The sequence below is a fragment of the Porites lutea genome, chromosome 2, assembly GCF_958299795.1.
Source record: "Porites lutea chromosome 2, jaPorLute2.1, whole genome shotgun sequence".
Taxonomy (NCBI): domain Eukaryota; kingdom Metazoa; phylum Cnidaria; class Anthozoa; order Scleractinia; family Poritidae; genus Porites; species Porites lutea.
In genome coordinates this window covers 43,932,492-43,957,603 of record NC_133202.1, presented here as the reverse complement: position 1 = coordinate 43,957,603, position 25,112 = coordinate 43,932,492, and the positions used below count along the sequence as shown (strand labels likewise).

The 25,112-nt window shown below is 38.4% G+C and overlaps 2 protein-coding genes across 2 annotated transcripts; one reads left to right on the top strand and one right to left on the bottom strand.

Annotated features, from left to right (window-relative positions):
* The first annotated feature begins 2 nt into the window (after positions 1-2).
* Positions 3-12,160, top strand: LOC140928723 (NSFL1 cofactor p47-like). The gene is made up of 12 exons (XM_073378500.1): positions 3-160; positions 355-435; positions 1,436-1,479; positions 2,759-2,857; positions 4,126-4,206; positions 5,290-5,366; positions 6,619-6,707; positions 7,353-7,462; positions 8,488-8,628; positions 9,634-9,771; positions 10,768-10,827; positions 11,756-12,160. The coding sequence occupies exons 1-12, from the start codon at positions 50-52 to the stop codon at positions 11,886-11,888; spliced, it is 1,164 nt and encodes a 387-aa protein (XP_073234601.1). The 5' UTR covers positions 3-49; the 3' UTR covers positions 11,889-12,160.
* A 551-nt stretch (positions 12,161-12,711) lies between these two features.
* LOC140928725 (uncharacterized) lies at positions 12,712-15,241 on the bottom strand. The gene is made up of 4 exons (XM_073378502.1): positions 14,835-15,241; positions 14,661-14,742; positions 14,442-14,579; positions 12,712-13,629 (listed from the first exon to the last, which is right to left on the bottom strand). The coding sequence occupies exons 1-4, from the start codon at positions 14,994-14,996 to the stop codon at positions 13,595-13,597; spliced, it is 417 nt and encodes a 138-aa protein (XP_073234603.1). The 5' UTR covers positions 14,997-15,241; the 3' UTR covers positions 12,712-13,594.
* Positions 15,242-25,112: the final 9,871 nt, after the last annotated feature.

Genomic DNA, 25,112 nt, shown 5'->3' with positions numbered 1-25,112 from the left:
GTCCCTTACCAGTCCCCCGCGCGTCTTGACACGTGATCTCCAAGTTAACATGGCGGACGAAGTTGAAAGAAATCGCCTTGTAGCAGAATTTTCCGGAGTCACTGATGTTGATGCAGAAAGGGCTCAGTTTTACTTGGAGTCTGCTGGTTGGGACCTACACGTAAGTATTCTACTGTAATTTCTTGCTTTAATTCCGCGCTAACAGGACTGTTCTTCAATAATGGTTACTGTCTCTTTCACTTCCTTCTTTAATTTTAATAAGCTCTTTCATCACTCACCTTGAATTCGAAGCTTTGTGATTTTCAGTTTTATTTTGTATAATGGACAATTTTATTTATTCATTTTTTAATGAAGCTTGCCATCAGTAGTTTTTATGATACAATGGGAGAAGATGATGGTAACGTAAGACATGAACCTCCCGAGGAAGTAGAACAGGTCAGATTCCTAAATTTCTTTAGATTAATTCAAAATATATTTCTAAGCTTATGTGAAAACAGCACCTACCTGAAGGTAGAATTTCTGCAAAATATTGGCTTGTTGCTCAGTACTTTTGCTTTTGAGTGTCTTATTCTTTTTTTTTTTATTCTTGTTATCTCTTTAGTCATTAATGTGGCTACATACAGACTGTATTTCGTCTTTGCATAGCCTCCTGTGGAGGGGGGGGGGGCATTTTTTCTATTAATAGGTTAATGGGAATGTGCCACTGGATGGGGTCGCATTTTCACAACTGGATTGACTATAACGGGGTTGCATTTTCAATAGAGTTATTAGGATGGGGCCACATTTTTAGGATTTTGGAAGTCAGAAAATTCAGGTAGGTAGGGATTTACAAATGGGAAGGTATTAACTACATTAACCAGAGTCACAAATTTGTCAATAATTCATTTCAGGACAACTTAGAAAAAAGGTAGATACATAAACAGAAAATCGTGAAAAGTAACTTTTTCCAAGAGTGACTAAGATGGGGTCTATAATTGGCCACAGAATAGACTGTAATGGGGTAGGGGTTCTGAGAGGCCAGCAGCACATACCCAGCCAAAATTAACCTAAGGAACCTCCCAGGTGCATAGCATATGAAATCTTCTGCCATTTTGTCAAACTCTGCTCAGTGAAAAAAGCTGATTTGGTTATCATGATGCCGATAATGCTCCTTGAGCTTTTTGGGACAGCTGGCTTGTTGCAAATAGCCAACTAAGTCAACTAACTAGTCACTTCCAGTCAACTGTGACTGAGCAGTCTTTCAGTAATTGAAATCAAAAACTAGGCAGCAAAAACAAAAAGGAGGGGTCTTGCTATGTTCCTTGTTTCACGTTTCAGTTCTAGAAGCATGCCTTGGTAAAATTGAGAAACAGAACCATTAAAAAAACAGATTGTAGATAAAGAATAAAGATTGCTAGTTATACTTCCAGCCCCTTATGTTGTTCACTATAAACAGAAACCAGTCACAAGATCAAGACGGGGTGTTCAAGGCAATAAGGGGTAAGGAAAAATTGATTGAACAAAAAATATGTATTATTATTAATAAAGGCTTGTTTATGGTGGAAGGTGCACTTAGCTTATCCAGCTAGTTTACTGGCACTCCACTTAAATACTTAGAAACAAGTAATTCAAGCCCAACATAAATGGGTCAAAAACCCCAACTGGCAGGAGGCAACCAGTTGGCTATTTACAAGCATGGCTGCGGGTTTGAACTCGGGACAACTGATAACAAATCCAGTAAATGGCCAGAGCAAGACTCAAACCTAGGACTGCGAGATTGTGAGTGCGACACACTGACCACTTGGCCACACTGCCTTCATTAATGATAATGATTAATGGTTAAGATAATACTAATAATTATTATAACTCTCAATACAACATTATTTTAATATGGTTCTTCTGTTCTTATCTTTCCTCCTGCATGGGTTAAAGGGTACTGTCAAATACAGTGTAAGTGACGTAGCAGGTTCCTCTTTTTAAGGTGTCGTTTTCCCTGATTTTGGGTCTAAAGCAGTTACATCATTTACTGGGGATCTATGTTTAATTAGCAGTTTGGTATCAGCAATCTTGCATAAACAGTTTGCACTTCTCAGAGGTTCCCTTCAGGGAAGCTTTGACAGTAGTTCCTTCCAAAAATGGGATGCACATTTTGGGGACATAAAATGCATTTCACCACCCATGTAAGAACAGTACTAAAACCAAGCTTACCCCGCTCCCAACAGTGTGCAGAGTAGCCCTGGCCTGAGCATAGGCTCAACTTCTGCTGCTCTCTTGAGATGTCTGGTTTTAATGTCCCTCCCCAAGAGGAATGAGTGCAATTTGTCAAACAGTGCCTGATGTGTAAGAGGGCCTCTTGGGGGGTTGAATATGTCCCTAGTCTGAATTTGAAAACCTGTTGTTACGCGTAATGAGGAGATCAAAGCCATGTCACTGTGGGTATTTTTCAATTGTATTTGCGCTTTTCTCTGTTGCTGTCGCAGTTTTAACCCATATTTGTGTCATTTTTTGCCATTTCTGCTGTGTCGCTGTTTCAAGGCCTTGTTGCTTGTCAGAATTAAATTTTACCCTAACGGGGCCTTAGTTAAGCTAACCCTGAACATCCCTCTTACAGTCCTTTTAATTCTCTTTAGGAAGCATTTATAAACAGTCATACTATTTTCTTCCCACTGAACGAAAAATACTAGCATTTCAGTTTTAAAATCAAAATAACTGAGGAATTTAAGGAATTTTATCAAAGTTTTGATGAAACAAATTGTGTTGTTCCAAATAAATTTTTTAGAGGAAACATTGCATCGTTGTCAAGTATGCATGCTGAAGAGAACAGTGACAGTGAAGGGGAAGAGGGTCAAGCATTTTACGCTGGTGGATCAGAGAGAAGGTATATAGAGGATATTACACGGTGGCGAGAAGATATGAATTTTATGTTCGAGTGGCAAGAACAATTTCTCACGAGTGAGCGAAGCGAACGAGTGAGATATTGTTCTTGCCACGAGAACATAAAATTCATATCTTCGAGCTAACGTGTAATGTTCTTTTTATTATATGGAGAAACCAATTCAACAAAAGCAAAAGGCGGGAATCGTGACGTCATTGAACGATACGACACTCACAAAGGTGACATACGGAAAATACGCCACTCGGGTCCCGGATGAAGTGGCGTATGGAATCTACGAGTGGTTTAGTTCCCAGTAAAACACTCTCCTCCATATATTAAGTATAATTATGTTACAGTTGTACTGGTCAAATTTGGTTTCAGGTTAACATTTTTAAGCTACCGGTAGGTTGATTTTCAATTTTTTTTTGTCTTCTGAGGCTAGGAGACAAATTAAAGGGAATGAAGAATCAAGCTAAGTTAAATGAAAATTAACCTGAAGTCAAATTTGACCTGCAACATACACAGGCCTTGGTGGATTAACTTTGTTAATTGACGTATCTAATGTTCCAAAGTTGTGGGCTTTAACAACAATCTCCAGATGTCATGCTTCAGGACTCAAAAAGAGTGCTTTCAGCTAGTCTGGGAAAGTAGAATTTCCTGCCTGGCAAGTACTGTATTTCCTTGAATAATAGCCATCCCTCGAATAATCACCTCCCACAAATAATCACCCCCACCCCTTTGACGGAAATGTTTAAAATAATTCCCTCCCTCAAACAATCATCTACCAAATTTTAATGGTTAAAAAAAGTAAATTAAAACTTGCCTGGGGCAAGGAAAATGTTAGAGCTGTTTTTGTCCTAACCTGGGCAAGCTGAAATTCAAGCTTTTTTCAAGCCTTGGCGTTTGCTTTGTGTTGACATTCCAATGTTACAATTTACTACTAAACATGCTGGTTTTCATTTTGGGTATGTGCAGAAAGTAATTTTTTTCCCATTAAATGTTTCTTTTAATTTGGTGTTTTAATTTTGTGAAGGATCCTTCCTTATTATTTCTGTGAAAGATAAAACAAATTTATCACAGCAATGGTATTGCTTGTCAAGCCTTTGTCTCCTGCTTTTTTAAGGTACTGTCAAATCATTAAATCAACACATGCTGCATCATGAGATGGAGAGATCTCAGCAATGCATGGGCAATGTTAACTTACATGTATAAGTAAACTGAAAAGTAACACAATTCGCTTCTACGTACTAACATGGTATTTTATTTGGTAGTGGTCAGCAAATTCTTGGTCCACCGCGAAAGAAGCAGACTTCAGATGACGTAACACAAAGTATATTTGATGAAGCAAAAAGGTACTGCATACAAACTTTTAACTGACAGACATTTACGTTTCTGTGCATTAATTTTGTTCTATCTGCGAAAAAAAGTGTCTGTAGCTACTGCTAATAATAATAATAATAATAATAGTCTTTATTCAATCAAAGGATAAAAATACATATCCTAATTAATACATGATAAAATACAATAGTAATATAAGATAGAATAATACTATAATACTAAATTATATTTAAAAATAAGTCTATTTACAAAAGTTTTCTTGTATATCTCCGTTTTTATCTGAGGAAGGTGACACCTTCTCCTATGCAAACTATAATACTAATTCTTTATCTTTGGGAATGATCGCACCTAGCATATGATTATCAATAGCTCTTTTGAAAGCGGATTTATCTTGCTGTTCTAAAAGATTAAAGATGCTGACTGTTTGCAAGGTAAAATGACGCTTATGGCACTTGTCTAAAAAATGCTGTATAACATTTAAATCAGAATCAGAAGCGCCATACACAGGGAACTAATTCCGTTGTGCTCATTGCCATGGCTTCCCAATGTCAGACTCTTGTTGAAAGAAGTCACGTCATTTTTGCCTTGAAAAGAAAGACATCTGATTGGCTCAAAATGTCAACAAAAAGATTAGGATATGTTAGCATTCAAGGTCATTGTCACTGCAGACACTCATTCAAAATTAAGTGTCATTCAGGATGTTAAAATGACTGTATCACAAGAAATTATGTATTCCTTTATATTAGAGAGCTTTAAAATCATGTTCATGGCAAACAGCAAATGTCAGGTTCAAGTTGACGGTTCTTGTAATAATTATGAGATTAACAGATAAAAACTATGCAAAATAATTCTTATAAATGAGCCTGGCCGGAAACTACTTAATAGCTTTGGAAGACATAAACAACTGGTTAACCTGAACAAGTAAAAGGAAAACTTTATTTTGTAGTACAAATTGATGTTTTCCGGCTGCTGTGAATGTGATTCTGAATCTCTCTATTATTAAACACAAAAAGGGCATAAAATATCATAACTCTGACCGATATATTGGTATGACTGGATGAACAAGCAATATTAATTTATTTTATATTTCTTGTTAGACATGGTGCTGAAGTTGTCGCTGATGAAGATGTTGCCGGACCATCAGAAAGACAACTCCCTGCTTTCAAGGGTGCAGGTAATATTTTTAAACAATACCGACACATAGGTGGACAGAGAGCAAGAAATATGACTTGATCATATGTGCAATTTCTTAGCATCTGACATGTTTCTGCTGAATTTCTCTCTCTTCTTTGCACTGTGAAAATGATAAACTTTATTTAGACAGGGCTACAGTTGGCATATTTCCAAAACTAATAAACCTGTGGCCTTCTACCTGTAAGTGTCCCCAACTAAATAGAGACCCTTCAAAGATCGAACTGGTGTTTGGAGTATAGGTTTTTTGATCAGTGGGAAAAACTTAAATGCCAGGAAAAAAATGTCTTTGAGCATGGAAGAGAACCAACAACAACCACATACAGCATCAATGAATACACAATACCACAAAGGCCAAGACTTAGTTAAGCAAGTGCAGAGGCTCCAGATTTTAGATCTTTGGAGGTTGGCATCTCTGCTGTTTTACAATTTCCCATTTGTATTTAACCACCTGTCAGCAACAACTTCACATAATTTGTGGTCTGACTCTTTGCTCACGGTATGTGCTACATGTCTCGGAGTATAAGAACAACTTTAACTGAACACAAAGTACTGCTGGTATTGTAAAATTATACCTGTATGCAACAAATTATATTTGAATGAAAAGGTTTGTCAGAAACTCTTGCTTCCAGGAAAGACCCCCTGTGGTTCTACTCTGGTAAGTCATCGAACCCTGTAAGAAACCTCTAACTTTTGCCATTTTGAGTGGTTGCTTGCTGGAGGTTAAACTGTGGTTATATTGAAGGAAATTTAACTCTGCCAATAATAGCTTTTCAAATTAGCTTAAATTTTGGATGATTAGATTATTGTTTTGTGGAAGGGTTCATAACATGTGATTTCTCGTGGGGGGGAAGGGGGGTATTCCTGGGAATTTGTGGTGTGTCGCCCATTTCTCCAAATCCTGACCCTGTTTCAGACCAAAAAATTGTCATTTTCCAGACCCATTTTCAGACCTGGCATAAGCAGACATAATGTTATCATTACTTAGATTAGAACACCAACAAAAAGATTTCTGAAAATCCACCTTAAATTTGCATATTGTTCTTTCTTTCTTATTTGGAATTGAAATGACAAATACGTTTATGCATTCCCTCAAAAACCATACAGAGCAAAATGGTGCAAAAACCATACCCTTTGGGCAGCACATACCCATAAGGCATATATAAGGGAGTATCCCCGCCCCCTGCCCCGGGGTTTTTCCTTTCTTCAATACTTTTTCATCTTCAAATGTACAGGATATCGTCTTGGTGATACAGAAGGAGGTGGATCACAGCCTTTGCCCGAAACAGTTTCAAGCAGAAATAGTGGTATTCAGCAAGAAAATGTAAGAGGCAATATATTATTATTATTTTTAGTCGAATTTTAAAAAATAATACTTAAAAGGGTTTCATTGACAGACTCAAAGTTTTAACGACTTTGTTTGGTGTAAAAAAAAAACAGTACACAGAAAAAGCTGTTTAATAGTTGTTGTTTTTATTAGAATGTTGATTCCTTAGGATTTCATCCAGTAACTCCAAAGTTAGAACTACCTTGTCCAGCTTAGTGAACAGTAACAAAGAAAATTACTGCTCATTAGCTAGCTTTCATTTGAATGGTAACACAGTAGTATTTCTGTGAAAGGTTTGAACCCTGGAGTCATTTCAAAAGTATGTTGAGTTTGATCGTCCGGGTGAACGGAGTCCTGAATAGGACTGTTGTTGTTGACAGTGACTGACGTTTCGACAACCTGTGCGGTAGTCATCTTCAGAGTCAAAGTTTCATTCACTAACTCTAAAGTTGGAACTACCTTATACGGCATAGCAATTACACAGTAAAAAAGAAAAGTTTTTGTTCTATTTGGAGACATCATTATTTTTTATGTCTTCCATTATACTTCAAATCTTAATCCTATTTTACGATAAATAAATATCTTAGAAAGACTTAAGCTTTAGAATAAAATAATTTTCTTTATATTGTTTTATCTTTTCAGAAAGAAGTTCAGTTAAAGTTTTGGTCAAATGGTTTCTCTGTAGATGATGGTCCACTGAGATCATTTGATGATCCTGCAAATGAACCTTTCCTGAATTCTGTCAAACGAGGGTAAGTAAGCTCCACAGAGTCTAGCCTGCGTAGCAGGCGCTTGGAAGTAGTGGGCACAATTTTGTCTCCCTCGCGCGCGCCTGTTCTCTCTTTCGCCAACTACTTCCAAGCGCCTGCTACGCAGGCTATACAGAGTCAAAAGCCATTTGTCTATTAGTCTTTTATTTATTTATTTATTAAAAAAATAATATTATATAAGGTGACAGGAGAGAAAACGTCACGTAAATAATGAGTTAGCCTGTTTCAATCGTCATCGCTCTTATTCCACCTCCCTCAATTTGTCAAATGTTGGCGAATTTTTCTGGAGTTGAATTCTAAAGGACTGTATCCAAGTTCAGAAAAAGAGAAAATCGTTGTCTTGTGTCCACGTTCTCCATGCACAAAACGTGAAATTAGGAAGTTTCACGTCGCAGTCGTGCAACAACGGCAAAGAAGGGTACGAACATGCGTGCTGCATGTGCAGAGTTGCTGTTTTGCTTATCTAAACGTGATATTTTTTTGCCGTTCTCGTTGCCGTCGCCGACGTCGTTGCTCAAAGGAGCTGTGTCAAGGCAGTCCAGTTCATTTTGTTTAATTTTGCCAATTACTCGGCCTCAATCGCTATGGATCTTAAAGTAAGCAAAGAAATTACATGTAAATGACAAAATCAGGGATTCAAGACAAACATATGTCTCTTAGGCATTATTTTTGAAGTTGCAAACAGCAGAGATAAATTTTGAGAAACTGTTGGGCTGAACAGTTTTCAAAAACCCTAATTTCAATCGGTTTCAATCTTCTTCACTTTTGCCCATCCGTGGCATCTGTTGTATCTGTTGTGTTATTTTAACCTTCCTCAAATGTTTCAAGCGGTTATTTTTATGTTTCTCTTAATTTAACGGACGTTTTGTAATTACCTAATTTGTCTGAATTTCGTGACACAGCTCCTTTAAGCTCCGTATTACTGCGGAGATGGGATGGTAAAGTGTTTTAGGTTCTTGGGGTTCTCCATTTAAAACTGTTCTGAAAGGTCTTGCATCGCTTTTTAGGGAAATTCCACAAGAGTTATTAGCTTTGTCACGGAGAGGAGAGGTTCACGTAAATATGGAGGATCACAGACATGAAGAATACGTTCCACCGCCCAAACCTAAGGTTCAAGCTTTCTTTGGTGCCGGACATAAACTAGGAAGGTATGCCACGTCTTTCAGTTTCTTCTGCCTTCAAAAAACTCACATACGAATAACTGACGGCAGCTCTTTCATCACTGTTCTCCGCCAAGTGTATTTCGGCCAGCCTCGTTTCCTCTTTCCAGTTGGGGTTTCTCTCGAGGCAACTTTGGCATCCTGTGACAACCTGCGGTTCTTAATTTCGAGAGACATATTCATACTGTCCTTCCTCTTATGCAGTGCCTCATTAATAATCTCGCTATGCCAAATAAGTCGAATAACCAGTTGTCGGTTCCAGAATGAAAAAAGAAAAAAAGGAATTTGAAACAACACAATACTGTTTTTCAGCGAAGAGGGAAATACGTTTAGTGTTTCGATTTAATTACTTTCCATCGAAATTGTCCATGTTAACTTTTTCTGATTTTATTCTGACCAAATTCTCAGCAATTTAAGAAGCAAGTGCCAGGTGTAAACGTTACATTGCTTGTTTTACGCCCCGCACGATCCACAAACCCCTCTATTCTCAACTTGTTAGACGCCATTTTAAGGAACCAATCAGATATCGTTCCTACAATAAGACCCGTTTGTATGGCAGTTCAGCTCTCTTTCCTCATCTTCCCTTGCTCGTTTTTACTTTTTCAAGCTATTTTACGTGAAAAGTATGTTAAGTTGGGTAGGCTGCTTGTACTCCTTCTTTTCCCTTAAAATCCCACCAGTTCTTATCACAGCCAGCGGCCAGCGCGACTGCAAATAACGACGTCACGATGAGGGATTAGGACGAGACGAGAAAAGAAGGACTATAACATAATAACCTTAATAGCTTCGTTGTCCACAGACAGCACAAAAGAGCCAGCAGTCTCTTATGTTTTCTTTTCGGATTTACGCCCTCGTTTATCGCGGCTCGCGTGCATGGGATATTCGTGGAGTAGCTTTGCAAAGAAAAATAAGAGGCTGTTCGCAGTCTATAAAGACATTGACAAGCAGCAAGGATGAGCTAGAAGGACAATTTTTCTTTGTGTTATTCTTCAGCCCAGCTCCAGAGGTGAAGTTCAATCATTCAAAAGAACAAGGTACAAGTGCTAGCATACGAACAACCGCAGCCCCGATCCCTATTGACGAGTCACAGCCTGTCACCAGTATACAAATAAGATTGGCTGATGGAACACGGTATGTATAGGCCATTTTGAAATTGTCCTTTAGATCGGGTCGGTAATTGTGTCTAAAGCGCTATGAGATTGTTTTAGGGGATGAAATTGTGGCCCATTTTCCAGCGCAACCGTGTGATAGGCGTACGGAGCTTTAGCAACGATGACGGCGACGGCAACGAGAACAGCAAAAAAGCCGAATAGGTTTCGATTAGTAAAACAACACCTTTGCACGTGCGTCACGCTTTTTTGTACATTTCTTTGCCGTCTCTTCTACCTACGGCGTGAAAATGCCTAGTTTCACGTTTAATGGAGGACGTAAATAAGCGACGACGAATTTTTCTTTCTCTTTTTAAACTTGATTGCGTTCCCCAAGAACTCAACTCAAGGGAAATTCGCCTACATTTGACATTTTTAAAAGTGAATTGGAATAAACGCGTCAAAATTTGAAAAACCGTGAATTCTTTAAAAGTAACGTTTTCGTTGGCGTCGCTGTCGTCGACGCTAAAGCCCCCTAATAAAAGAAGCTGTATTGCCCCCGAAAAAGTCTCACAGTGCAATCCGACGTAATAATGACGCCTTCTCACGCTTAAACTCAAACTGTTTTAGCCGCTTTGAAAACACCACGCATTATTTTTAAGGGGCTATGTCACTGTCAACTCATGATTTCAGTTTTTTTGGTTTTGTGGGGGAGGTAGTGGGGGGGGGGGGGGGGGGGGGGGCTAATACCTCCAGTCCACAAAATCTGAAAGGTCCCAATTGTTACTTTTTGCTTGGTAAGCTGAGTGAAAAAAAAGAAAGCATTGCCAAAATCAAGATGAGTCTTCAAAGATAATGGCGTAGCAAGTGCGATAAAAGAGAGCGCGAAGTATCCTATGACGTATTCTTTCTCTTTCTCTCCTCCTCGGTACGAGAATCGTGCGCTTAAAACCTGAATGTTTTTGTACAAAAAAAAAAGATACTGTTCCGGCGTAGTTTATGTCGAGACAAATGTATCGTATGTTTTTTTGTTTTGCAGCCTGGTTTCAAAATTCAACCACACAAGTACAGTTGGAGATATTCGACGATTTATTTGTGCGTATCCTTTTATAAAAGTTTACTGTATTTAGTTCAGTGATGAACGTTAGTTTAGGCATTTACGAGTTGGTTTGAAGAATCTAGAATGTTGCGTCCTTTTGCACGGGGCTTTCTCCACAATTTTTTTGTCGTGTGACGAAACGGTTTTAGCTGGTTTTCCTTCTATAACTTCTGTTCCCGCTCAATGTAAGAACGAACATTTTAAATTTTATTTCCATCTGTCATGCTAGGTTCATCTCCTTCGTCAAACAAAAATCAATATATACTTACAGTCAAACCCCGTTGATATAGACACTCAGGGTCCATAGAGAATACCGTAAAACTTCGAAAATAAGTCCTGGGGCTTATAGTTTTCAAAGGCCCTTTTTGAGGGGCTTATCTACGGAGGGAAATTTGCGTTTTAAAATCGATTGGGCTAGCGTTATAGTTCGAAGGAAATTTACCTTTTTTGCTTTGTTTTACTTTGCATTTGAGGGCAATTTCCAAGCACAAGCCCCCCGGAGGGCATATATTTGGAGGGGCAATTTAACGGAGGGCTTTTTGCGTTACGAGTTTGGGGGGCTTATATTTGGAGGGGCTTATTTTCGGAATTTTACGGAATCCGTATTAACGGGGTGTCGCACTCCGTATTAAGCGGCTTGAATTTAGAGAAAAATGTAAGGGCTTTCTTTACCCAGGGACAAAGCAAACTGTCTGTAATAATGAGGTGTCTGTAGTAAGCAGGTGTCTGTAAAGCCGAGTTTGACTGTATTTATTTGTTTGTTTATTTTTTCAATTTATTTAATTCTTTCATAATTTGTTAAGTGGGATTGGATGTCCCTTCATAATGAATAAAAGTGTCGACTGCAACCTCAATTGTGGCTATACGAAAAAAAATTAAAATATTTTGTCTTTGCATGTCTTCCTTAACTAAAGCCGTAAAAATACAGTTCAAGACCACAAATGGCTACCAGAAACTTCGTTCTCATGACGACGTTTCCCAATAAAGAGTTAACAGATGATGGACAGAAACTGAAAGACGCAAATCTTTTAAATGCGGTAATTGTCCAGCGCTTCAAGTGAGTAAGAACTGAGGACTAGTTCAGGTAGTAGTGGCATTAGAAGTACGAGAATGAGTTAAACGCACGTGAAAGGCACGTGTTCGGTCGGCGCTTGACTGAATATCTTGCTGTATTGGAAAATCTAAGGGCCTTCAACTCTCTGACTGCTTTCAAGGGCTTTACAACACTATTGACTTTATATCGCCCACTAGTTTAAAGAGATATGATGCTTTTCATGTAAAATCTTTTCAAAATAGTTTATCCTGTAAAAATAAAATGTTCGGGCAAACGCGAGCGTTGTGTGCGGAGTAGTTGTTTATTTATTTTGTCTGCATTGAAACAAACTGATGCTGGAAAAGAAAGCAGCAATTTCTTTTTGTCGTAGTTTTAACTGAAAACTAAGTACACGTGTAATTAACCATCATAGCTGTGTTTTCGGACTCAAAACAATAGCTGCACTTATAAATTACACTTGTGCAAGTTTTATGTAACTGCCTCCAGGTTTACGGAATTTAAAAGTTCTTTTTCTGCCTGTTAATTTGGGCGAACGCTGTGTTCGTGTTTGAAGTACGTACTTGTGCGTTATAAACGTTTGTTTTTGCCGTGTATTATTAGCGCGTTTTACGGGCTGAGACTGCAAGAAACTTTCTGATATTACCAGTGATGGGGAACAGGTATTAACGTAAGGCTTGTACTGGTATTCGTTTAAAAAATGCTTAATGTATCCAGGCAAAGTTACTTAACTCTACCTTAGCGCTGGGCGGCAGAAATCCGAGCAACGCATGTGGCTAAAAAATTTTTCCTACGAGTTACCCTTCAAAAGGAAATTAAAGAGACCAAAAAAATAATCTGGCACTTGTCAGTTTAATCATTTTTTATATGCAAATACATTTTGTTCCGCTATAGCAGCAGTTATATGTTCCGCTTGTGTTAAAGCTCGTGTTGATCACTTTGCGAGGGTGCTGGCCGTTCAGCTTCCCGTTCGATCTCTGTTTATTTCTAAGCTTAACTGCTTTGTTTAAAGGCGTTTTATAGTCATGTTTTCTCTTTCGTGTCATTGTTCTGGAATCAATCCAGTAAATTTGCGATTTAAATGCTACAGGACGCATCAGCTTAAACTTCCTTTTGGAAAGAAAAGGGCGGGCTTTTCTTTGTCCACAGAATTTTCAATTAGATACCCGCTTGAACTGGGAAAAAAATGAAAAGCTTGGGAACCGTATGTACTTTATCTTGTTATAAATTGTCAATTGCATCAACTAACCGTTTACAACTCTCAGTGACTAGCGGAAAATGTTAGCTGTCGATTGGAACGTGCTTTCGCTTATTGCGTCCTTCCACCGAATCCAAACGTCTCTTACTGATGTCAAACTCGTATACGAATCTTTTCTTGTTTTCTAAAAAGGAAGTTTAAATTGCTCGACGCGGTTTAGTCAGATATTTACAAACTCTTTTTGCTATTTTGAAGCCTCCCTGATCGTGAACAAAATATTCGACTTTGCTCGCGGGCTGTGTTCACTTTAACTTTATAGACTTTTCGGTAATATATTTAAATTCGAGCTCTCTTGCATTGACCCAAAAATTAAACTTTGAAATGCGACAAAAGACTGCGGTCACTGACGGCGAACGGCTTAGCCATGAAAATTTGTTCCTGTCAAATTTGCACTGAAGCGCAAGCTTGATAGTAAACTTTGTCGTGGATTCTCCATTTCGTCAGTCACTGGTCTTGATTTATCTTGATTTTTCGCTTTCTATAGTGCTTCGACCTGCAAAGAAAACAGTGATTTTAGGAGAGAGAGCAGATTTATAATCCCCCTTATGTCACTTTTAATAGCGCAGAATTGTTTACTCTTTCTACGAGCTAATATGCAATAAATGAGAGCATTAATATTTTGTACTCTCTAAATTTTCCCAGGGTGCTAGCTAACAGCTAATTCTATTAGTATTCTTCTGTTCTCATTGGTAAACTTGACAGTACTATAGAACCTCTCACGTGAGAAGAAAGAAAAAAAAATAGCGGCAAAACTACGAACGTGTGGAAGAGATTTGAAACAGCGCTTAATTTTCTCGAGGAGTGATATGTAAATTGTCGATTTTATTTTAATAAGCTGAAAGGTTATAATATAATATTGGAATATTTATTTCCATGTTGAGGGTCAAAATACGTCCTTGGCCAAAACTGGTTACTTAGTGACGGAGGAAGATATTGCAAAAAGTTCCCCGAATTGCGAATAAAAAAGTTAGAAATTTTCAGAGCGGGGTTTGTAAGCTAGTTTTCAAGCCCGGACCTTTTCTGGAGTATTTAAGGGGAGATTTATTTAAAACGCAAGGGAACTTATTTTGCACCAAAAGCCAGGTGCAGCTAGCCTCAAAGGGACATATGTTGTTTTTAAAAGTGCAGCTGCATTTTCCAACCAAACTACCGGATGAAAAAAACGATTCACCCTTCATTTCTGCCCGAAATTTCACTTTCTTACTCTCGAACCCTCGCTTGAGAAGAGCTCTAAGCGAGCGCCAATCACTGTACTTTAAGCATCTCAGACAGCAAAAAGAAATACACAGATTTCTGCAGACTTACTTGAAAATTTTCGCCGCGCTGGAAGTGTGTGTCTCTGTGTTTTAATCATATATGAAGCGAAACGTTTCCTTTTTTGCCTGAGTATTTTCGGCCTTCTTTCGCCTTCTGTCTGCTCAACTACCACGCTATTGTTGTTGCCTAAGAGGGGAAAAATAGCCAGGTTAAAATGTGCGCTCAGTCCTCTCCGGTCAAGTTCCGGAACGCTTTCGACAAACTTACTTTCACTGGGTTCCTCGAAACGCGAACTGAGCGTAGCTTGAAGATAGGCAATGTATTTTATCGCTTCTTCGATGACCTCGATCTGAAAGACAGAAGAAAACATCGATTTGCCTTTTGGAATTTTTTGAGACTTTTGTACATCCTGATTCCGTGGTTTATTTTAGAATTTCATACCTTGGAAACACGAGGGCGAGAGGCTGTAGCTGGAACAAGGGATCGTAGTCTGGAAAACTCCAGTGATTTCATCTGCTTGTTGTAGCTCCGTACACATTTCCTTATTTCTGTAGTTCTTGGGTCTTGGAGCTGTTTCTCGCCGCTGTTGCCACTGCCAAACATTTTTCCAAATCTGCAGGACTATAGAGTAAGAAATGAGCGTACGTGAATAAGTTTTACCGGCGAACCAAGAATTTGAAAGCAACTTTTAAAGCCCACGCTTAAAGAATAAAACACTTAATTTTACAATGGTACAAATCAATCGTATAGTTACCGCACTTTTAGATCGAAGAATTTTAAACGTCTTGCTGTAGTTTATGGCGCTACCGTTCTTGCAGTAACAAGCGAATGAGTGAAAAGCCTCCTATTCTGGCGCTAACTATAAATTGCCAACATTACAATAGCACAATTCACCTGTAACGGCCTGTAAGACAATGAATTGTAAACACAACTGTTTTAAGCCAATCACACGGCGAGTTTGCCCGGTTAACAATTAAATGTTCCTTTGTGCCGACCAATCGGAATCGAGGACATTTGCCTACAGAACTGCTGGTACGGCAGTTAATGAAGTTTACTGTATTTTTTCATTTCTTGGTGCTTTTTTCTTCTTTTTCTCGTTGAAAATTTCTCATGCTGCCTAGGCACGCTTAGCGTCTGTTTTTCACAGCAATGCGTTGCGTTACCTCAGAAAGTCGAAAGCTATTGTGTTGGTTTGTATTAAGATAAGATCGCTCAGGAGAATTGAAAGAGAAATGTGGCCGTCAAGTTCGGATTCCATTCAACAGTGCAGCGTTACCTAGAGTCAAAACCACACTAAGAAGTTTTATATTATTATATTCGACACATTGACAAGGAACCTCTCTCGTTTCCATAGCTTTTTTGCTCTCAAGGCAAAAGCAAGAAACATTATCAAAGAAGTGAATAACCTGGGCAAATTGCTTGCTAAAATTAAACTTTCATAAGGTTCCTTTCAGCCCGTGGTCGATTTGCTAGTATATCTACATACTTGTCATTACAGCTGCTTTTTTCTGTTATTTTGAATCGCGTATTGCGTGGTGGAAATTGAAGCACAACAAAGCCAGCTTGAAATCTGGTAAGCGATTTTGGCTGCCTCGTTTTTTTCTGCGAATTTTACGCGACTTTTTCTCATTTGTTGCTACAAAATTGGCGCGTTTTGTTGAAATAGCACTCAGTTATTTTGATACAGTTTTCGCGTAGACACGTGGTTACTTACTATCCAGCTGCAGAGATGCAAATGCTTTACGGACAGAGCATCAAATAAACCAGTCTTCTCGTATGTTCTGGTGGTCGCATTGCTTACAACGAAACAAAAAAATAGTTGTTCAGTGTTTTCTAGAGGAGTTTTTTGACGGCCATATTAACAAAATCATAGCGATCTTTTTTTGATGCTCCTCTCTAAAAGCTAATCATAGCAATAACTCTTCTTAAATCTAATTTCCTAGGCCATTTTCCTCTTGGCCCTTCATTTTCTTTCCTTCTTCGATATAATACAATTAAATGTCGTTTTCTAGTTGAGTGTCATTGCTACAGTTTGCCTTTTCGCCGCAATAATGACGTTTTCATTTCTCTCTAAAGAGAAAACACTTCATATTTATAGTAACCCTTTTTATTCACACAGTAGGGTCTTAAAGGTGGCTTCTCTTATATCTTTTAAACGTCGTGGCAGGTTTTGAGAGTTTTCAATTTTATCCTCCAACGTTTCTGATCTTTCTGAACACGCGATGTGTACGTGGAACTTCTCGCGGCGGTTTAATTGAGTTGGCTTTCATGATGATGTAATATATATATAGGGTGTCAGAGCTACGCTCTAACAGAAAGAAATATGCGGATTATAACGACAGCCAATGAGAAGAGAAATTATGACTTTGTTTATGAAAAGAACAGCGGGAACGTTGTATCAAACAAGTGTTCTGCAAAGTAGCTTTATTGCTAGTGGACTTACTTTTCTTCATCTCCTCTCGATTACGGTCTTATACTACTGATATTTGGAGGCAGATTTATTTATATCGTGCGTTCCAAAAGTAGAAGAAGGACGAATTGTCAAATTACAGTTTATTTAAATTTTTGTAAAGTGCCGGTAAATGGTTGATTGAAATGTTTTCTACATGGGAATATAGGGTTAAATCACTTACAACGTTAAAATAAAAAATATTTATAATTCGTCGAACTTTCTCTCTGGGCAAAGCTCTGTGTGGCTTTTATTCACTCAGAATTGGTTTCTTTTTAAAATTCAAATTTGACAGGCTATGTAAATTGACTAAAGTGCTTTTACTTTCGGGAGACCCAAAAGCGAAAATGCCATTTATGGTTGGTAAATAAGCAGAATTTTGCAGCTGCTGTCGAAAATTAGACGCCATAAACAGTGGCACTTTTCACCATTAGAAACAACTTTTGCGGTATTTTAAATCTTTGTAGACTGAAGTTCACGTACCAAAATAAAAAGGAAAGCTGGATGTAGAGGAATGAGAAGGAATTTCATCAGTGAAGTAAACTGCTCGCTTTCTCTTTTTTTGATAACGCTAACCACTGTTAAAATTGTGTAGATTAGCTTCTGACGGACAAAAGCGCTACTTTTATTCGTTTATCACTTCTAAAAGGTTTGCATAATTGCTTGCAGCAATTCTTTTTAAAAATGAAACTCAACGGAACATTTTACTTTCATCTCCATAAAATATTCGTTCGCAGAACATTTTATCCTGCCTGAAAAAGCCGGTAGAAGAGGACTACTGCAAAGAAATCTTAGCGCAACAGAAAATTTTTAAAACTGTTAAGAAGTTTTTAGCACCTTCGGTCACGTGGGTTCGTACGCTTAACTTTCAGTGTTTATAGGTGTGAGGGAGGGGAAGGGATGGGGTGATTTATTTTTTTACTCCGATCAAGCGTTTAATTAGGTACCATTCATTCTCAATACAAATTTTAAACAGGGCGAAAACTGGACTTTACCTACTCCCCTGCAGCAGAAAGCAATGTGGTCTGTGGATAACTCGCGCGAGCGTAGAGCCTTGGTATGGCTAGTATGCACAACAGACGTTATTTTTTCGCGTTTTTTTAAGCGAGCGAGGAGCGCCAGACACACGCTTCTTTCGCGCTCCACGCCCGCCTCGCGGTTCCCTTCCCTAGCCTGAAAAACGCGAAAAAATAATGCCTGTTATGCAGCGAATGATTTGGCAAATCTAAGTGAGTTTTGCCGTTCGAAAAAGATACCCTAAAAAATGTAAACAAATTTTCGTCTTCTTTGTTGATTTAATAAATTACATTAAAATGCGTTTTAAAGAGTAGTACAGTCAGTGAGCTTGTGACATAAGATGGCCTTTGTAAACAAAGAGCCCATATTGACGATTAGTCTTTGTATTTTTTATTCATCAAGCTGGACAAAGCGTTTTGTTCGTCGACAAAGGCCTTAGTTTTTCCTTTGTCAGTTAGTTGTAGTAACCCAATGTGTCGTTTCTGTAGCTTACATAAATAGATTTTAACGTATCAGACAGCGAACACGCTTTTACTCCAAGAACCATCATTGAATTTGTGTTCTCTTTAATTGAAAGGTATTAATGCCACTTGTAATAGTTTGATTCATTTGAAGTCACTAACAGCCCAAAAACTGACGAAAAATGGCTTTAAGCTAATTTGAATTGTTTGGTTTTGCGGATATAACCAAATCCATTTGAACAACTTAGAGATTAATGCCAGTGATATTTTAGCTGGCTAATAGGTAATTATTTAAAGTTTCCTCGCGTTTACAAGACTAAGGAACCAGGAAGTGCGCAAAGATGATATTACTTTCATTTGAACTTGATTAATTACTCCTCCTTGTTGCTGTACAAGCAGACGCCATGAAATATACCAGTTTAATTAAAATTCAGTCCAATTAGTACAAGCAATTCGAAATTTTGGTCAGTGAGATGTACAATTCTAACATTGAATAAAGTATATTGGTTACAGAAAGACAGCGCTATATACATTGCGTTCACAAATTTGATAGCTATTGAATGTTTTTGTCTTATATCTTCTTAACTCTTATCCTCGTGATCCGAAATAAAATTTTCACAGGGCTTTTTATCGATAAAACTAAGTATTTACTTAATTTTAACAGCATTTCCATATTACAAATTAATTTAAGTCAAGAATTCTTTCAATTTTTTAATGATCTTGTCATCTTTCAACGGCAAAAAACCGACTTCTGAAACCGAAACGTTTAAGCCGCAGGATTTTAAACTCATTGTGTTGTTTTTATTTTAGAAGCATCAATTGTCGCTCGAATCCTTGTTGACTTGATCAGCTTTCTTTCAAAAATGTTTCTCTTTGTAAAGGCGTATTTGAAAGGATTTTTGAGGTGGTTTTTTTTTTTTGGACGAAAGGTGCAGCTAATTTCCGTTTATTGAAAGAAGTCCTGGCCATCAAAAGTTCACACCAACTTAGGTTATAGAGTTATTATGTCCCCCTGATTCATGACTTCCTTCATCACGCATATAACGAAACTGTAGTTTAGCCGCAAGATAACGACTGTCAGTCTTTAGTCCGCAGACCTTTCTGTCATTTCCCTTCGCGTTTTTGCTCTTTTTCTTTTACTTTTTTTTTTCCATATTTTAAATGGGCCTCCCGAGATTGGTCGAGTTAAAGCTTTTGTCGCCAAGACAAAGTTTCATGTCCGAAAAAATGCTTTGTGTAGCTTTACATCTTCTACACGTGTTTATGTTGCTTTAAAACATGGTTGGTTTACTCCCCCGCAGGCGAATAGCCAGCTGATGTCTCGCGAAGTCAATTCTGGAGAACTTTGGATTCCTTAACGAATTTTTTTTTTTTTTATGTATACCCCATACAGAAAGTTGATCTAAAGTGTTAAGAATATGTGCAGTGCTGGTCTTTTAGAAGAAAAAAGGAAAATGATGTCCTGGCGATGGATTCTTTTTGTTCCTAGTATCGTATAGGCATTGAGCGTTCAAGGCTTAGTGATACTCTGTTTGCATGCAGCGATCATGGCTTCTCATGGTGGACCAAGAGATTATCCCTGTATTAAGAACTCTCCTTTCCACCCAAATACCAAGGACAGCTTACTAACGTTAGACCCTGCCAGAGAAATGTTATGTCATATCCAGTGAAAACACTTGGAGACGAGAGAGAAAAAAAGAGGAGAGAGCTGCTCTCGTTTGTCTCTCGTTTACCGCACCAAGATCCCTGCGGTTTTGGCGTTCCCATTCCCAAAAGCCTAGTGATATGGGTATCCCCTGTAACCCCAACCCTAACCCAAATCGCTAGGGTAATACGAGAAGGGAATGCCCAGATCACTATGGTTTTGGGAATGGGGATGCCCAAAACGGGGCGATGCCCATATAACTGTATCACCGCATTGAAAATCGCAAGTCTGGGGCGAGTGGCGCATGCGTATCTGATCTGGTGCGAAAACCACGCCAGCGAGAACGCCTTAGGCTGAGCCATTTAATGAATGCAATACGAACTTCACTCTGGCACGAAACTTATTCCGGAATGAAAGTCATTTCGGTATCATATAATCTGCCCCTAAAAGACCCGAAGTATCCTTGCATGTCCTGGGCGCGAACTCGAACATTCTGTGGTCTCGGTCATAAATAATACTTTGCCAGAAATGATGACGCAAGACACCAAGGAATGGGTATACGTTATCCCCACAGTGGGTGGAAATGTTCTGACTTCCTTAATTAATAAGTTTGTTGATAACTTTTTAGCCCTGTTACGCCTGCCGCCGAAGGATACATCACAATCACAGTTTGAAATATTGAGTGTGAAATATAAACCTTTCTATTCTCAGTGTATTCTGGCTAGCAGAGATCATATCTTTTGTCAACTTACAGAACTTAGCCACTTAGAAGTTGGATTAAGTAGAGATATTTTAAAATCTCTAAACTTATATTTTGTTTATTGTTGATAAATATCAGAGAAATTGCTTTGTGCATGTAACGTTTGTTTGAATGGGACAGGACAGTATCCTTTATATCGCCATCTTAATAACTCCTGGTAACAAAGCAAGCAATACGTTTGTCATCTGGCTAAAAACAGCCGGTTTCTTCACAACTGCTTTAAATACGGGACGGATGTTTTTGAGGATTTGTGGTCTGCTCTGTTCTTGATTAAAATAAAATGGCTTTTGAGATCTCCCGCCAGGCTCGTTTATCGACCATAGAGAATAGACTATTAAAATTCGTACTTGGCTCTGAGGCTTATAAAACAAAGAAATTTCTTTTTCATCCCTTAATTTTAAGGTGATTTGTTGTTGTTGTTGTTGTTTATGCCCCAAACTTCCGATCCAAGTATGAATTTTAATAAATCGAAATTTGTCCATTGTGAAAGTTTCCAAATCAAAAGTGATCAAGTTCATTTTTATGCTCTCTGACGAGGTACACGATGGCCTTTGGCCTGGTCGATTAGCAGTCTTTAGATGAATAATTCCTGCAAAATCATGGGGAGACTAAAAGCTTCCATGGCAGTTTACAGGTCCGGACATAAGCCTGTTTACAATTAAGAAAGTTTATCTCTCCGTTTGAGCTGGAATCGGTTGTGTTATTGTGTAAGCTTATCTATCTATCATTTATTTACAATTCGCGGGTCTTTGACTGCTGCAGTGCATTGCTGATTCAAAAATCAGATATGTCGGTGTTCTTGCCCATATGGGAGAAGTTAAATAGGTGTTCTTGGCTACTTACACATACGAGGCGCGGGAAAGAGGGGTATATATTAAGCTTTTGCAGCAACTTGCAATACAAAGGCTTCTAACCAAAAATGAGATAAGAGTACTTTGCACCACCATCTTGCAACCATGTGTACACTGCAATGATGGGGTTTTTGTGAGCTGTTGTTAGGAAGCTTAAGCAATGACGACGCGGACGGCAACGAGAACGGCAAAAAAGCAATAGGTTTGATTAGCAAAACAACAACTTTGCACGTGCATCACGCTTTTTTTGTACATTTCTTTGCCGTCATCGCCCGACTACAACGTGAAAGTGCCTGAATTCAAGTTTTGTCGAGGACGGGAACACAAGACAACAACTTTCTTTTCTTTTCCTGAACTTTGATACAGTCCTTTAGAATTCAACTCCAAAAACATTTGCCAACATTTGACGAAGTAAACGAGATGAAATAAGCGCGATAAAGTTTGAAGCGGTGCGAATTCACTTTTTAAGTGACGTTTTTGTAGCCGTGGCCGTCGCTGTTGCTTAAGCTCCCTAACTTTGTTATGGAGGGGTGGGAAGGAAAGAACGCCTTTTAGTGTTTCTCGATGGAAAATCGAAAAAGATGGATGTCATAGCTAGCTTGCGAAACATTGGTGCGCACCCTATCATATGATGAGCCCATTAAAAGTTGATAGGGACAGAGCCTTTATCTACCCATTGACTCTTTTACTAGTCAATGGGTAGATAAAGGCTCTGTCCCTATGTACAAATAGAACAAGGGTCTTTATACAGTTTTATCTATTTTAGAGCTAAATAGTTGTGGTTTGTAAAAGTTTTTTAACCAGAAAGTCGGTACGTTAACAATTATTTTTAACTTCACGCAAACTTCTTTTTGAAATTGCCGGCGTTTTGGCAAAGGATCGAAACTCAACACTGACTCAAACATAAATAGATTACCTTCACTTTTTGGCATTTATATTAACTAAGCCACCAAATGGTTGTATAGAGACTGGATATGTTTTGTGATTCCATCGTTTGTTTATAAAATAACTTTAAAGATATCACCAAGACCCGTCGGTCATTACGAATAATTATACACACATGACGTTAGTTTGGTTTGGTGTAGGGGGCTTCGGCAAATTATAGGATAATTGGAGTAAATTAACTATACCGACCTTAAACGAGCACTTTTTAATGTGTTTTCTATTACTGGAACGTGTTTGGCGGAACCTCTAGATCTTTATATCTTCATTAAAACATCTTGTTTGAATAACAACAAATGAAAAAGCAAACAGTAAAGAACTTAACATGTATTTTATAGTCGCCTCAGCGTTATTCATCCAGGTTACGTTTTCCCTGTCATGGTTTTTTTTTATTTTTTACTATGCCGTTTTCGAGGTCAAGCTTGCGCGAGGGCATACGTTCTGTGGTCTCAAGAAAGCGTCGAGAAGCAGTTCTCTCTTGTATTTTCCAGCTATACCCCGGCCGGTTACGGTGTTTCAGAATAGCTTGAAGGGGTGTCCTGCCTCTAAGTCGGGGTGAAATCATATGGTGGGTTTATTTTTACTGTTGTCTCTTATAGACAGTGCTACCTGCAACCCATTGTGTCGAACAATGTGGTACCGAACGTTTCAGTCTCATAGGTCGTAGGGCGTGACTGTCATATGAAAGCTATATTAAAACAGTACCCTTTCTTTTGTGTCTTTTGTCACTGCCGTGCTGCTGCCGCGCCAAGTTAATTTAGCCCCAATCAAAGAAAAATTTACATTTTAAACCGGAAACTAGGGAAAAGGGTGGACGACTTAAAAAGATCGTGAAAAGATAGTGGAGTGGCAAGATAGCGATTAAACAGAAACTCGTTTCCGTGATCGCACGCTTTAGTCGTGTCGACGATCTACCGCAATGAATAAAAAACGAGCCTTTAATCCAAATTAATAAAGGATGGTATTTCATTTCATTCCTTGCAATAGCATTATCACAGACTAAATTAACAGTTCTTTGGTGGTCACCCACTTAAGCTCTTTTGCACCAAGGCGTGGAAACAGACTTTTCAGACAGACCTTAAAGGCCAAAATCTCCTTTACTTCGGTCATTTGAAGTTACGCTAGTTTTACCACGCTGCCCAACCTTGTCGATGTCTTGGTTGATCGAAATATCACTGTAATCTACTTTGTTTCTTAGCGTTCAGAGCTAACTGTGCCCTTTGTCTTTGTCTAAGATGAAACTTATTCAGTCTTTCAGATCGACGGACAAAAAGTTCGAAGAAATTGCCTACGAAATTACAGCCTGATTTCATTTCAAAGCAACCTCTTGTCAACACGCCTCGTGGCTCTAATCTTTGTCCATCTATAGTGACTTTTAGGGTGAGGTGAGGGGGGAGAAAATGGAGAAAATCGTTTCCTGTCTGAGGAAACTACTTCACTTGAAAGACGACTCTTGAAAGCCAGTGAAACAGGAGAACTTTGTCTTCACATAACCCGATAATTATTAATATTTCCCGTTCATGTTAGGAACGTCAGAAGAAGATAAAAGGCATGTTCTCTTTCAGTCACCCTTGCGAAACGTTCCGTTTTATTTTAAGGCGCTTATCTTTGATACATACATCAGTAAAATTGCCGTTAGGTTCAGCTTCTTAAAAAATAAGTGGGCTAAATTTCAAACGGAATTTCTGATATCATTAGTTACCCTTTTTTTTAGTCTAAGCAATTCAATAATCGTTTCGTTTTTTCATTGGTATTTAAGTAAATCTTTTTAGGTCTTTACAGTGTCTTTAGTCTTAACTGAAATCAGTAAAAACTGTTTGATCAATGCATTAAATTCCTTACAATTATAAAAATTTTTCCAATACAGTATTGTTGTTCTATAAATGGCGTTGATAGTTTTAGACAGATGGGTCATGTTTTGAAAAATGCCTTGCATGCACCAATGAACTCTTGTGAATTTCAGCAATTTAACCTGGCATTTTGCTGACTGACGCTCTGTATCCTGTTCTCTTTGTTGCCTATTTTTATAACATGAGTCGGACGAGCTGATGGAAATATACACCAAATATTATTTCCGTTTTCATAGAATTCAATGCTCTATCACATAAAGCAAGCCGCAATTATCAATTGGCGAGAAAATTACATCCAGTTTCAATGCGTACTTCAACTAGCGGCGCTCGGTTCACAGCATTACAAAGCGCACACTCGGATGGGGCGGATGGGGGGGAGGGGGGTACTCAACAAAGGTCCAACCCCTCACCCTTTTAATCAAATACCATTTATAACAGATAGTGACCCCTTTCGTGTGCCTTAGTTATTGACAAATAGTACCCCTTTCACACACTAGTTTAGAACGATACATTCCTTTTTACTTCTGTAAGTGCACCGTCTTTTCAATATTAATGAATTACTAAAGCAGGACGAGAGCCCGGAGCAGGAAGTTTGCTTGTTTTTCAGCCATAAAATGCGCCGTGTTGACCCTTCACAGACCGCAATAACAGGTTTTTCTGCAAACCCTTCTAATACTTAAACTGATGCTAACCCTACCCTTTCATATACTTGAGGCCTGAAAAAGGTACCCCTTTCGAGCAGCT